Here is a 12,597-nt window from a genome sequence, read left to right on the forward strand (position 1 = left end):
AATTTGAACATCAAAACACATAATGGTAGTAATGGAGTGTAAACCCTTGGAGCAAAATAAAAGCCATTGTAGCGTATATTGGTATAAGCATATAAAGGACTAAATTGAAATTTGATGAGGAACTGGTGATTTACATTGTTTCAAAACTTTCATTGACAACTACTGCATGTGAGGCAGATACACAAGTCCTCTGAGTATCTCCCTGATTCTAGACAAATGGGGCTCAAGAAACCATATGGGTCATTAACCACCTCACTTTACCCATGGAGAAACTGAGGCCAGACAGAAGACACTTGCCCAGTGCCACAGAACCAGTGGCACCTGAGCCAGAACTGGAAACAAAGCCTTTGATCCCAAGTCTGGTGTAGTTTCTTTACCCCCCAGGATGTGCAAGGTTGCTTCTGTCTAGTAAACAGTTATGTTTTGGGGTACCCACTTTACATATGGTTCCTATTCCATATGAGACTACCTTATAAAGAATGGGCACAGACACCATGCTAGTCTAAACATTTCATCTTAGTACTCTCTGATCTGTAGGAATCCAGGTAAGTAGCCTCTAAAATCTCCTCTGCCATTACTCTAGACACTTGGAAAGACTTCTCAACTGGTGGGTCCTTGATATCTTCCCTGATTAGGACTTCGACATATTAATTTGGGGGCAACATGGACTTATAGTTACAATCAAAATGGTCCAGTATTAAATATGGATACACACACAAAAAAAGAGTAGACAGAGTCCAGGAAGAATGTAAGTAGAAAAGAGAAAACCCAAAAACCCCTGCACCCCTATTGAGAGGAAACATGTATACCTTCGAAAATTATCAAAGAAAAAGGCTTATGTTGTTTTTGATGAGTGAGGTAGACAAAGTTAAACACAAAGAGCTGCACATTCTGGGCTTGTCACTACTCAGCTTGGGGGAGGGGTAAGTGACAGGGGCGGGTGGGGAGGTGGAAAGGCCAAAGGTCAGGCCAAACCCAGGAGTGGGTGATGGTGAGTCTGAGGTGCCTGGAGGATGGACAGCATCACAGCTGTGATGGGGACAGATCTGAGCCTCTTAGACTGTCCCCTCTATATGGAAAAGTCCAAATGGCCCCTGGATCCCATGCACCTAAAGACCAGTGGGGCCAAGGGACAAATGAAGGGACAGAAATGAACTGTTTCTTGTGACCATTGAGTCCCCTGGGCCCAGAGGACACTGATGTAGATAAAGGGACAGGTGAGTATTTACATGGTTACAAAGCCCTTCCCCACAAAACACTTATTACTTACAGAGGGAAAAAGAGAAACTTCAATGAGTTTTGTCAAATTTATAGTCATACATCCATACCCCTATTAAGATCTTGTTTGAGATGACAGTAACCCAGGTATTCCATGCTTTAAAAAAGCTGATTAGACTGTATACTTAGCATGTGTAGACTTTGTAAAGTTTGAGGTATCATATACCACAATACACTTTTTAAAATTACAGAAAATAATTTCCTGACATAGATCCCTATACTTTTCTTTACCTCTCTTGGCCATCAGTGAAATTTTGCATCTGCATACAAGGAACCACGTTGGGACCTCTTTGAGGGGATAAAAGGGCTTATCCAGCCCTCTCACTTTCTAATCTCCCACCTCCCTGTTGCTGGAAACAATCTAAATCTACATTGGATTTAGAGTAATCTAAATTCACACTGCCTAGAATGAAAGGGTCATCCTCTCACATATAAAACATTGAAGTCGTTTCCCAACAACAAAAAATCTCAAAATAGCGCAGCAAGCCATAGATTTTAATAGGAAATATATAGTGCAAACAGATGAGATGTGGGTTGGGTGATGGTCCAACCCTGCCTTCAATCTTTTACACTCAGGCAATTCTTTCTCTGGAAGGTACTAATGCAGCAGAAGGTGGAATTGGCGGACTTGTGTGCAGCTGGCCCATCAGGGGTATTTGTCTACGTGGACACAATCTCAAGCTTTTGGTTTAATTGAGGTGTTATGCTTACTTGTTGGTCTGGAATTGGAAAACCCATCATTGGCCAGAGTCCTGAACGATGTAATAGTTATTTATCCTTGGCAGAGCCACTCAAGGGTGGCAAGGAAAGGAGGTACCAGGAGGATCCACACAGGAAGATTCTCTGCTGCTCCATTGATGGCCAGGGTCGCTGATCTGTGCAGGGCAGTGAGGGAAATAGAGTTTATTCCTAAGGACAAGAGGAGTCCTCACCTAACAGGAACCCTCATCTCTCTTGGAACTGCAATCACTGTCCCTTCCCTGATCAGATGCCAGAGGGTGTAGGGATGTCCATGGGGCGGAAGCTGTGGTTCTCCTGCACAGGGTGACTTATCTCCCCCTGAGTCCCCCTGACTTCTGCTCAACCACATCATAGTAACAGCAGGTCTCCAAGCAGGGGAACCTTCACCAAGTTCAAGAGCACAAAGTGAAGGGGCACCTTGGTGGCTCAGTTGGTTAATTATCCGACTTTGGCTCAGGTCATGATCTCGCAGTCTGTGGGTTTGAGCCCTGTATCGGGGTCCGTGCTGACAGCTCAGAGCCTGGAGTTTGCTTCGGGTTCTGTGTCTCCCTCTCTTTTTGCCCCTCCCCACTCATGCTCTGCCTCTCTCTCTCTCTCAAAAATAAACATTAAAAATTTTTTTAAAAAAAGAGAGCACAAAGTGAAGATTGTGTAGCAGGGCCCTGAGCAGAGAATATGGTGACAGGAGTGAACCTCTCTTCTTCAGGGGCTGCCCTAGGCCCTACCTCTCCACTTTCACCTATACCCCACCCATATAACCTAACTGTTAACCTTCTGGCTTCTCCTGGGAGGGATCTCTCCCCACTCTGACCCCCACGTGGTAGAGCATAGCAGGTGCACTATCACATGCACCCTGTACATGGACACATGGTCTATGCACCATTGGGCCCTTGCACACATATGTCCCCCTGGTAGTCCCCCATCAGTATCCAGAATCTGTCCCCCTTAACCTCTGCCTCATCCCCTCCCCCACAAGCAGTGCCAGGACCCCCTGCAGGCTGGCCTTGTTCTCTCCTTCCACTTGCCTTGAGCAAGATTTGTCATGTTCATTTCACAGGGGGTTCTCTTGAGAGAGAAGACACGATGCTTTGTACTTCCTAAATTATCCTTGAACCCACTGTGTTCTTTTCCCATGCCCCACTTCCTGTGGAGCTGCCATCCCATCTCTCCACCTGCAGGCTTCCTCCTGGGCCCCTCAGTCCCCTAAAAGTTTCGCATCCTCCTCTCTGGACTCCACAGAACAACTGGTCTTTAAATAGTCACGAGCAGGACAGAGGCCAATCGTGAAGCATGAACCAGGTGCCTGGCTGCACACATGACCAAACACACTGTCCAGCAGGGCAGCTCCAAGGAATAGGATCCTTGAGAAGGGAAGGAAGAGAGACTGTACCAGAAGGGAGGCGGTGAAGGGGGCTTCTGGGAGGAAACGCACCTTCACCCTGAACTCGGATGGGTGAAACTGGGGCAGGGTGTTTGCCCTTTGAAGAAAGAGTTAATTGATTGTTCTTTGGATGCCTGTGGAGGGGGTGGGTTTCAGATTGATGGCCCAGCCTGTCGACTGACCATGTTGGGAATGTGAGAAAGCAGGAATGCCAATTCCTACTCCTTCCCAGCATTTCCCAAGCACTTGGGAGGGGAGGGCTGGATCCATGGAACAAGGACCTGCCCTTGACAGTGGGCAGAATGACTCCTCCTCAAAGATGTCTTAATCCCCAGACCTCTGAATGTATTAGATTCCTTGGCGCAAGAGAATTAATGATGCAGATGGATTTAAGATTGCCAACCAGCTGACCCTGAGATGGGGAGGTGATCCTGAGACATCTGGATGAACCCTATGGAATTGCCAGTGTCTTTATAAATGAAAGCACACAGGAGAGCCAGTGTCAGAGTAATGAGGGTGAGAAAGACTCAACCACCCCTGCTGGTTGATGGAAGAGACCACGAGCCAGGGGTGCAGCAGCCTCCAGAAGCTGGAAAAGACAAGGAAGCACTTCTCCCTCAGAGCCTCCAGGAGGAGCCAGCCCTGCCAGCACCTTGAGTTTAGCCCAGTGAGCCTCATCCCAGATCTTGTCTCCAGAACTTTAAGATCATAACATCGTTTTGCCTTCAGCCACCAGGGTGGTGGTGATTTGCTCCAGCAGCCACAGGGAGCTAATCCAGAGCCCTTCCCTTCTGGCAACTTGAGGCTGAAAACACCTGTGCCTGTTTTGGCTGCTTGGGGGTTGGGAGGCAGGTCAGAAGGAGACCAGAAGCTTCTCTCCTGCAGCCCAGCTGAACAACTTTGCCTAGGTTTCTTGTGGGGAGGGGGAGCTCTTTAAGGACTCAGAGGAACAAAGAGGGGGCCCAGCGCAGACCTTGCTGTTTCTCCCCAGCAGAGGAAACATCAGAGGGGCCAATGGGGGTCCCTGTGAGAGTGTCCCGAGGAGAGCTGTCCCAAGGCAACAGTGGGAAAGGTCTGTGGGTCCAGCTCTGCTCACCTGGTTAGCGGGCTATTCAAATCCATGGGCTGGCTGCTGTTGATGCCCTGGGGAAGTGGACGAGAGGAAGTCCAACTGGGCAGCCTTGTTCTTGCTACAGGCTTGGGAGAGTCTGTTGGATCAGGGGCTAAACACACAGAGCAGAGCATGGTTGTGAGTGTCACAGGTGGCTCCCATGGTCTCCACACCCCACCCCCAGGGGTGCAGAACCTTTCTGTCTTAGTGCCACTGCTCAGCCACGTTGGTTTTCTCTTGCATATTTTTGGCATTATTCCAAACAAACGATTACTGATTTGCAGAGAATCACCAGTTTACCACCATGTGAGATATTGGGGTTGCTGGTTATGTGGGCAATTCCCATTCAGTTTCATCTCAGTGTCCTGCTGGGCACAGCTGAGCATGTCAGAACCATGTTCCCAATCCCTGGAGCCTTAAATCAGCCAGGCAGGCTCCTTTCTGAGTCTCAGCCTGGCCTGAAGCAGGCTCTGTGCCAGCTGCCCTGAAGCGATGTGACCCACGAGCTGGCAGGCCCAGGGTCCCCTGTCTCCTGGGACTGCCGAGTGCCTGCAGCCCCTGCTTCCCCCCTGCGGTCCTTCCTGCCTCCCCAGGGCTTGCTTTCTTACTTCTCCAGGCCTTCCCGGGGAAGGTCATCTGGGTCAAGGGTCCAGACTCCAATTCTCTGGCACCAACTCCTCCTCCACTCGTGCACACATCTCCCTACTTTTGTCTTTTTCAGTTAATTTCTGGAACATTCTACACAAGCATACCTCCACACTCCACACATTCGCATACCATATGTGCATATGCTAAGTTTTAAGAGACTTTTGTCTCTCTAGAAATGGAGTGTTGAGTAGCAGATGCATTACCTACCTAGTGCCTGTATGTCTGTGTGTTGGAGACAAGATGCAGGGGTCCAGAGGTGGAGCAGTGGGGCGGGGGCTATAGCCTGACTCTCCTTCCAGGCCTGTCTCCAGGGAGGCCATAGTGCTTCTGGGGCAGCTGCAGGGGAGCCCAGGGTCCCCTCCAAGGATAGAAGCAGCCAGAAGAGAGGGTGCCCGCACCATGGTGGAACCTACCTTCCCTTCTCCCAGAACTGGGTGCACAGTCCCGTGCTTACTCCTTTGTGCTGACGTTGCCAGAAGGGGGAGGGGGAAAAAGAGGGCACAGGGGGAGGGTCTCTTGTCCTGTAGGTAAGACCTTCAGGATCATGGCTTTCTGGCTCCCCACTCCTCTCTGTATGCCTGATGATGCCCCACGCAGGATGGGATGTGACCAGGAAAAGAGGAGCTGTCTTCCCTGGACAAGCTCGTCCTGTTCAAGTCTGTCCTTCTCTGCTCCCTCTGGGGAGAACAGATGGAGACATGTGGAGTTGTGGGGGCTCACTCTTTCTTCCGGTCTTTCTCAGACTCTTGGCGCCCCCCATACACCCTTGCATATGCACACACACGCTCACATAAGCACACACACACACACACGTATAGCCTCAGGAGAGTTTTGAGACTCCTCTCCATCTACCTGGAAAGTCAAAGAAACAGTCCTGACTCCTCTGGGGGTGGGTCCCAGGGCCCCAGAGCACAGGAGGGGTAGTACTTACCTGGGTCGACAACAATGGAAAATTTGTACCCCAGGTCATTGCCGGTTCGCTCAATCCCACACCAGTAGGTGTCTGCGTCTTCCCGACGGAGATCCTCCAAGGTCACGGTGAATATGCGTCGGCTACGATTTTCCTGGATGGACGCTCTGCCCTTCTTCACCAGTTTCTCTGACCCAGTGGTCTTAACAAGGATTTTGCAGGAATTCCAATTCTTCCCGCGACACCACCACTTCCTGTAGGATTCCCATCCTGGGCTATACTCACAGGATGTGGTCAGAGTGCCCCCCTCTCTGCCTCTCACCATTCTCTCCAAGCAGGTGCGGAAGTGGCCTGGAAAACAGAAACCAACATGCACCTTGTCCTCCCTTGGCCCAGAGTTGACCCAGGCGCTGCTGCAGCTTCTGGCCCTGCCCTGAATACCAGCCAGGAACCTCTGCCCTCTGTCTAATCACCACATCCCTCCTGTCCATTCATCTCCCGCAGAATTTCTTTTGCTGTCACCCCTCTTGGGCATCCTCCTTGGGTCTCCTAACTGCCCAATATAGCGGCTTCCACTCACTTGCCATCCTACTGACCACCGTCCCCTGCCCTCCCTCAAGCAGCACCTCTTCCAGGTAGCACAGAGCGCACACTGCAGCCACAGGTGTATTTCTGAATCCCAGAGCTGGTGAGACAGCGTGGCCCCCTCCCCATCCATGCCCCTGACACTCTAACCCCCACACACCTATAAACCCTCAGCCTCCAAACTGACATGAACTAAACACACACACACATACACACACACACACACACACACACACACACACACACCAAACACGCTCACTCACTCGCACAGGTGATTGCTTGTTTTTTTTACCTACATACCTTGTACTTCCATGTTTCTATAACATCAGTGGATGAGTAAATGGGGTCATTTTATTTCTCATGATAACCTCCTGCCTAGAAGAGTCACTCTCTGCATCCTACCCCAAGCCCTGTGGTTCTGGAGGATGAGAAGGAACAGAGCTGGGACAGCCAAATGGTCCTGCACTAGCTACTGTCTCCTCTGAGCCTCAAGCACCAGCTGCATCCAAGGATTTGACACCCAGCCCACAAAGAGTCACCTTCTCATCTCTGATCTTCCCTCCCAGGTGACACACTCAGAGTGTCTTGCTTGTTGAGCTAATGACACTGGCCAACAGTCTTGTCTTTGGACCATCTAGAGCAGGGACTCAGGCAGGCTGATGTGTGGGGTTGAAGAACTCTCCAGAGAGCCTGTCACACCCTGGTTTTGCTGTCTGTCTTCCTCGCTGTAGTCTGAGTTCTTCAGGAGAGAGGTTCCCAGCTCGAGCTACAAGTTAAGACCAGTTGTTTAGGCTTTTAAATGATCCTGATGTCTGAATCCCACCTTGACTGAGCGGGTCTCAGCTGGAACCTAATCATCTGTGCTCCTTAAAAGTTCCTCAGCAATTATTTATGTATATGTGCATATATGAGTGCATGTATGTATCTGTCCATCCATGCGTCCATCCATCCATGCTTCCTTCCTGCCTTCCTTCCTTCCATCCATCCATCCATCCATCCGTCTAACATCTATGAAACTATCTGCCAGGGTTGACAAACAGTGCCCTAGAAACAGACACCATCTACGTTATTTATTTTTCTTTTCATTCCCCAACACCTAACTTAGTACCTCTCAGGTAACAAAACTTAAAACAAATTTTTTAGGGGCACCTGGTGGCTCAGTCAGTTAAGCATCCGACTTCGACTCAGGTCGTGATCTCGCAGTTCGTGGGTTAGAGCCCCATGTGGGGCTTTGTGCTGACAGCTCAGAGCCTGGAGCCTGCTTTGGATTCTGTGTCTCCCTCTCTCTCTTTTCCTCCCCTGCTCATGCCCTGTCTCTCTCTGTCTCTTTCTCAAAAATAAATAAACGTTAAAAAAAAAGAAGTTAGATTTCAAAAAAATTTTTTTCTTATCTTTTCAATGAAAAAGTATCTTGATGAATGAAAGGCCCTGCCATTTTCTCCAGGAAAGCCCCTGTCTAAGTCTCACCCAGGTCCTCCAGGTACTTGGTTCTGAAGCCCCTGCCCCACTCACCTTGGACGACGAGAAGGAACAGAACCGGGAGCAGCCACATGTCCTGCTTGCCTGGCTTGTCTCCCTGGTGCTCAGCAAATGCCAGCTGCCTTCCAGAGACTTGAACTGAGCACAGATGCAACCTACCTTCTCTTCTTCTAAATTATTCTTTTATAGTTTCTCTCATCTACTTCCCCTCAATTTTTTCTTCAGTTACTTCCTTATTTTGTTAAGTAGTTAAAGAGCAGTGCCGTCGGTTGGGAGCGTATAGCTGACCTGATGAGGTGTCCCCTCCCTTGCTCTAGCCCCTCAACTCAGCATCCCCTGGAGTCTGACTCTGAAGACCTTCTCTCCAGGGAGGGTCCCTGCCCCTGCCACTCTGTAGCACCACATCCATTCTGTGCACACCTACTTCCTGCCCCCCCCCATCTTCCAGCCTAGTTCTCCACTTCAGTGGTATTGGCCCCTTTGTACAGCTGTCCACCCTGTTAGCAGCTCAGATGTGCTCCAAATGCCATTTCTTGTCATCTTTACCCCTAAAGTCAATCTGTCCCAACACATGGTCCCTGAGCCCAGGGATCCCTCTCACCTGCCTCCACCACTCTAGTCTTCCATAGACAAAGGCCATGGGGTCTTCTCCCTGCCACCTGCCACCCTCAGAAGGTCTTGCAGGGGTGGGGGGCTTGGAGGTGGAGCAGTCCAGGGCTTTGCCAGAGGAGTAGGAGAGGGCGTGGCAGGCCAGCCCCAGGAGGGAAGGAGAGCAAGAGTGCCTGTCCCCCTCAAGGTCCTTCTGGCTGGACTAAGACTCAAATTGACATGAGACAGATTAACAAGAGAAAATCAAATCTAATAGCATATGTGCAGGGAGTCCACACAGACATGGCAGTCAGGCAAAAGAGATACAAATGTTATCCCGAATTAAGCAGAAGGGGGTAGGGGACTGAGATTTCAAAGGGAAGGAACCAGTAAATGTTTGGTGCACAAATGTCAGTCCTGCCAGAGAGATGGGTTACTCAGAGCAAATTTAAATGTAAGCTTCTCTGCAGTTGCACACATTAACAGTTCAGCTGGTACGTGTTTCTTCCAACTGAACTGGTCTATTCATCCAGATGATAGGTCAGTTTAGGCAAACTCATTCCAGAAGGCAGTGATGCGGGTGGATTCACAACGTTAGGCCTGTGGTCCAAGTAATCAGGTAAGAAACAAGAGGCTTTTCTATGGAAACAAGAGGAACCCAATGGTTCATGACTGGATCAAACGTTCAGCCAGTTTCCGAGTTGTGAGGGCAGCCAGTGGAGCAGACTTCTAGATGTTGGACTCGAAGCATCTCAGATAGAGTGAGGGCAGGCTGTGCAGTCAGACAGGTCCCCTGGGTTTGTAGTTCAAATGTCTCTGGTGATCTCTGCTTGGCCTGCTGAGCGATAGGCACAAAGATTGTGTAGGTTATGAGTTCTTGTGGATTTCTCTAGGTTTAGGTAAGTGGTTTACATTTAGCAGAACTTCAGGGGAAGGGCAGTTTTAGTTCTCAAAGGATTCCAAGTCAGAAAGGTGGGAGAAAGGGGCGCCTGGGTGGTGCAGTTGGTTAAGCGTCCGACTTCAGCCAGGTCACGATCTCACGGTCCGTGAGTTCGAGCCCCGTGTCAGGCTCTGGACTGATGGCTCGGAGCCTGGAGCCTGTTTCTGATTCTGTGTCTCCCTCTCTCTCTCTCCCTCCCCCCGTTCATGCTCTGTCTCTCTCTGTCTCAAAAATAAATAAACGTTAAAAAAATTTTTAAAAAAAGAAAGGTGGGAGAAAACTCAGAATGTCAGTTTGGAATGTTGTAGCCTGGTGGTGGAAGGCACTAGAAGAAATCAGGACCTAATCCAGTATATAATGAGTAATAATAAAATCTAAAATGTATGAAGATGTGTTATTGAAACAATATTTTCTCTCTATAATCACTTCTTTGACCAAAGATAATGAAATTAACACTAACTTGTTTGCAAAATAAGTCATTTCCCATAAAACTTGGCCTATTTCCATAAGTACAACAAAAATTGCATTGACTCCTTAAAACCTGCTTTGTTAGGGGTGCCTGGGTGGCTCAGTTAAGTGTCCGACTTTGGCTCAGGTCATGATGTCATGGTTCACGAGTTCAAGCCCCACGTTGTCAAGCTCTGTGCTGACAGTAGGGAGCCTGCTTGGATTCTGTCTCCCTCTTTCTCTGCTCCTAAGCTGCTTGTTCTCTCTCTTTCTCTCTCAAAAGAAGTAAAAATGAACTTAAAAAAAAATTTAAAAATATTCAAGGCAAATACAGAAGGTTACATAGTTGTGAGCAAAATTTAACACCTTGAATATTAAGACTCCGTTTTCTTATGTAATTGAAAACTGATAAACATAGGGATTATTTTGGTAAGCACAATCATGGATTTTTAGGCAGATAATTTAAAATATGAAGAAAAAGTTTTGCCTGCAATTTCTTAGGGAGAGAGTCTAATAGCTGAAGAAAACTCTGTACTTTTAAAAAGAGGAAACAAAAACTTTTCACCCGTGTGCTTTTTGTGTTAAAACTCATTTACTTCTTGGGGCGCCTGGGTGGCGCAGTCGGTTAAGCGTCCGACTTCAGCCAGGTCACGATCTCGCGGTCCGTGAGTTCGAGCCCCGCGTCGGGCTCTGGGCTGATGGCTCAGAGCCTGGAGCTTGTTTCCGATTCTGTGCCTCCCTCTCTCTCTGCCCCTCCCCTGTTCATGCTCTGTCTCTCTCTGTCCCAAAAATAAATAAACGTTGAAAAAAAAAAAACAGGGAACTTTCCAGAACGCTTGCTGAAAAGCGGAGGAGCGGCGGCTGCCCGAGCTGCGCCCAGCAACGCGCTCCTTCCCGCTCCCCCACAACGGCCTCGGCCCCCTCACCGGCTGTAGAAAATGGTGAAAGAAACTACTTACTATGATGTTTTGGGGGTCAAACCCAATGCCACCCAGGAAGAATTGAAAAAGGCTTACAGGAAATTGGCTTTGAAGTACCACCCTGACAAGAATCCAAATGAAGGAGAGAAGTTTAAACAGATTTCTCAAGCTTATGAAGTGCTCTCTGATGCGAAGAAAAGGGAATTATATGACAAAGGAGGAGAACAGGCAATTAAAGAAGGTGGAGCAGGTGGTGGTTTTGGCTCCCCCATGGACATCTTTGATATGTTTTTTGGAGGAGGAGGAAGGATGCAGAGAGAGAGGAGAGGTAAAAATGTTGTGCATCAGCTCTCTGTAACCTTAGAAGATTTATATAATGGTGCAACAAGAAAACTAGCTCTGCAAAAGAATGTGATTTGCGACAAATGTGAAGGCCGAGGTGGTAAGAAAGGAGCGGTAGAATGTTGTCCCAATTGCCGAGGTACTGGAATGCAAATAAGAATTCATCAGATAGGACCTGGAATGGTTCAGCAAATTCAATCTGTGTGCATGGAGTGCCAGGGCCATGGGGAACGAATCAGTCCTAAAGATAGATGTAAAAGCTGCAACGGAAGGAAGATAGTTCGAGAAAAGAAGATTCTAGAAGTTCATATTGACAAAGGCATGAAAGATGGCCAGAAGATAACATTCCATGGTGAAGGAGACCAAGAACCTGGACTGGAACCAGGAGATATTATCATTGTTTTAGATCAGAAGGACCATGCTGTTTTTACTAGGCGAGGAGAGGATCTTTTCATGTGTATGGACATACAGCTGGTTGAAGCACTGTGCGGCTTTCAAAAGCCAATATCTACTCTAGACAACAGAACCATTGTCATTACCTCTCATCCAGGTCAGATTGTCAAGCATGGAGATATCAAGTGTGTGCTGAATGAAGGCATGCCAATTTATCGTAGACCATACGAAAAGGGTCGCCTAATCATCGAATTTAAGGTAAACTTCCCTGAGAATGGCTTTCTCTCTCCTGATAAACTGTCTTTGCTGGAAAAGCTCCTACCTGAGAGGAAGGAAGTAGAAGAGACTGATGAAATGGACCAGGTAGAACTGGTGGACTTTGATCCAAATCAGGAAAGAAGGCGCCATTACAATGGAGAAGCGTATGAGGATGATGAACATCACCCTAGGGGAGGTGTTCAGTGTCAGACCTCTTAATGGGGCCAGTGAAGAACACTGCTGGCATTTTATATGCAGTAGTGAACGAATGAAGGACTATAATCATAGCTCACTACTTGCTATTATTGTTTTTGTTTTAATATTCAACTATAGTAGTGTTTTAAAAGTTAAATGAAGAATAAAAAATATAAAAGCTCAAAAAAAAAAACAAAACTCATTTACTTCTTTAAATTTATCATAATCTTAGCCAGTATTGGCTGCATATAAAAGTTCTTTCCAAAGATTCTGTCTTCGTTAACCTTCTAGAACTTCCTTTTTTTTTTTGCATTCAGATTTTGCCCTAAATGTTTCCTCTTGAAATAGCTGGTCTCTCTGTAGACAAAATTATTTTCTTTT

At 47.9% G+C, this 12,597-nt stretch overlaps 2 protein-coding genes across 2 annotated transcripts; one reads left to right on the top strand and one right to left on the bottom strand.

Annotated features, from left to right (window-relative positions):
* Positions 1-1,887: 1,887 nt before the first annotated feature.
* Positions 1,888-8,206, bottom strand: LOC124512846 (CMRF35-like molecule 5). Its single transcript, XM_047080450.1, has 4 exons — positions 8,167-8,206; positions 6,091-6,420; positions 4,497-4,623; positions 1,888-2,153 (listed from the first exon to the last, which is right to left on the bottom strand). The coding sequence occupies exons 1-4, from the start codon at positions 8,204-8,206 to the stop codon at positions 2,051-2,053; spliced, it is 600 nt and encodes a 199-aa protein (XP_046936406.1). The 3' UTR covers positions 1,888-2,050.
* A 2,737-nt stretch (positions 8,207-10,943) lies between these two features.
* Positions 10,944-12,394, top strand: LOC124512873 (dnaJ homolog subfamily A member 1). The gene has a single exon (XM_047080503.1). The coding sequence runs from the start codon at positions 11,047-11,049 to the stop codon at positions 12,238-12,240; it is 1,194 nt and encodes a 397-aa protein (XP_046936459.1). The 5' UTR covers positions 10,944-11,046; the 3' UTR covers positions 12,241-12,394.
* Positions 12,395-12,597: the final 203 nt, after the last annotated feature.

The sequence above is a fragment of the Lynx rufus genome, unplaced genomic scaffold (genome assembly GCF_022079265.1).
Source record: "Lynx rufus isolate CCGP_SWC_20201006 ecotype Redwood Valley unplaced genomic scaffold, mLynRuf1.p SCAF_18, whole genome shotgun sequence".
Taxonomy (NCBI): domain Eukaryota; kingdom Metazoa; phylum Chordata; class Mammalia; order Carnivora; family Felidae; genus Lynx; species Lynx rufus.

Coding starts and splice junctions, on each gene's coding strand:
- LOC124512846 (XM_047080450.1), bottom strand. CDS start 8,206: ATGTGGCTGCTCCCGGTTCTGTTCCTTCTCGTCGTCCAAG. Junction 6,421..8,166: donor GTTCCTTCTCGTCGTCCAAG/GTGAGTGGGGCA, acceptor TCTGTTTTCCAG/GCCACTTCCGCACCTGCTTG. Junction 4,624..6,090: donor TTCCATTGTTGTCGACCCAG/GTAAGTACTACC, acceptor CTGTGTGTTTAG/CCCCTGATCCAACAGACTCT.
- LOC124512873 (XM_047080503.1), top strand. CDS start 11,047: ATGGTGAAAGAAACTACTTACTATGATGTTTTGGGGGTCAAACCCAAT.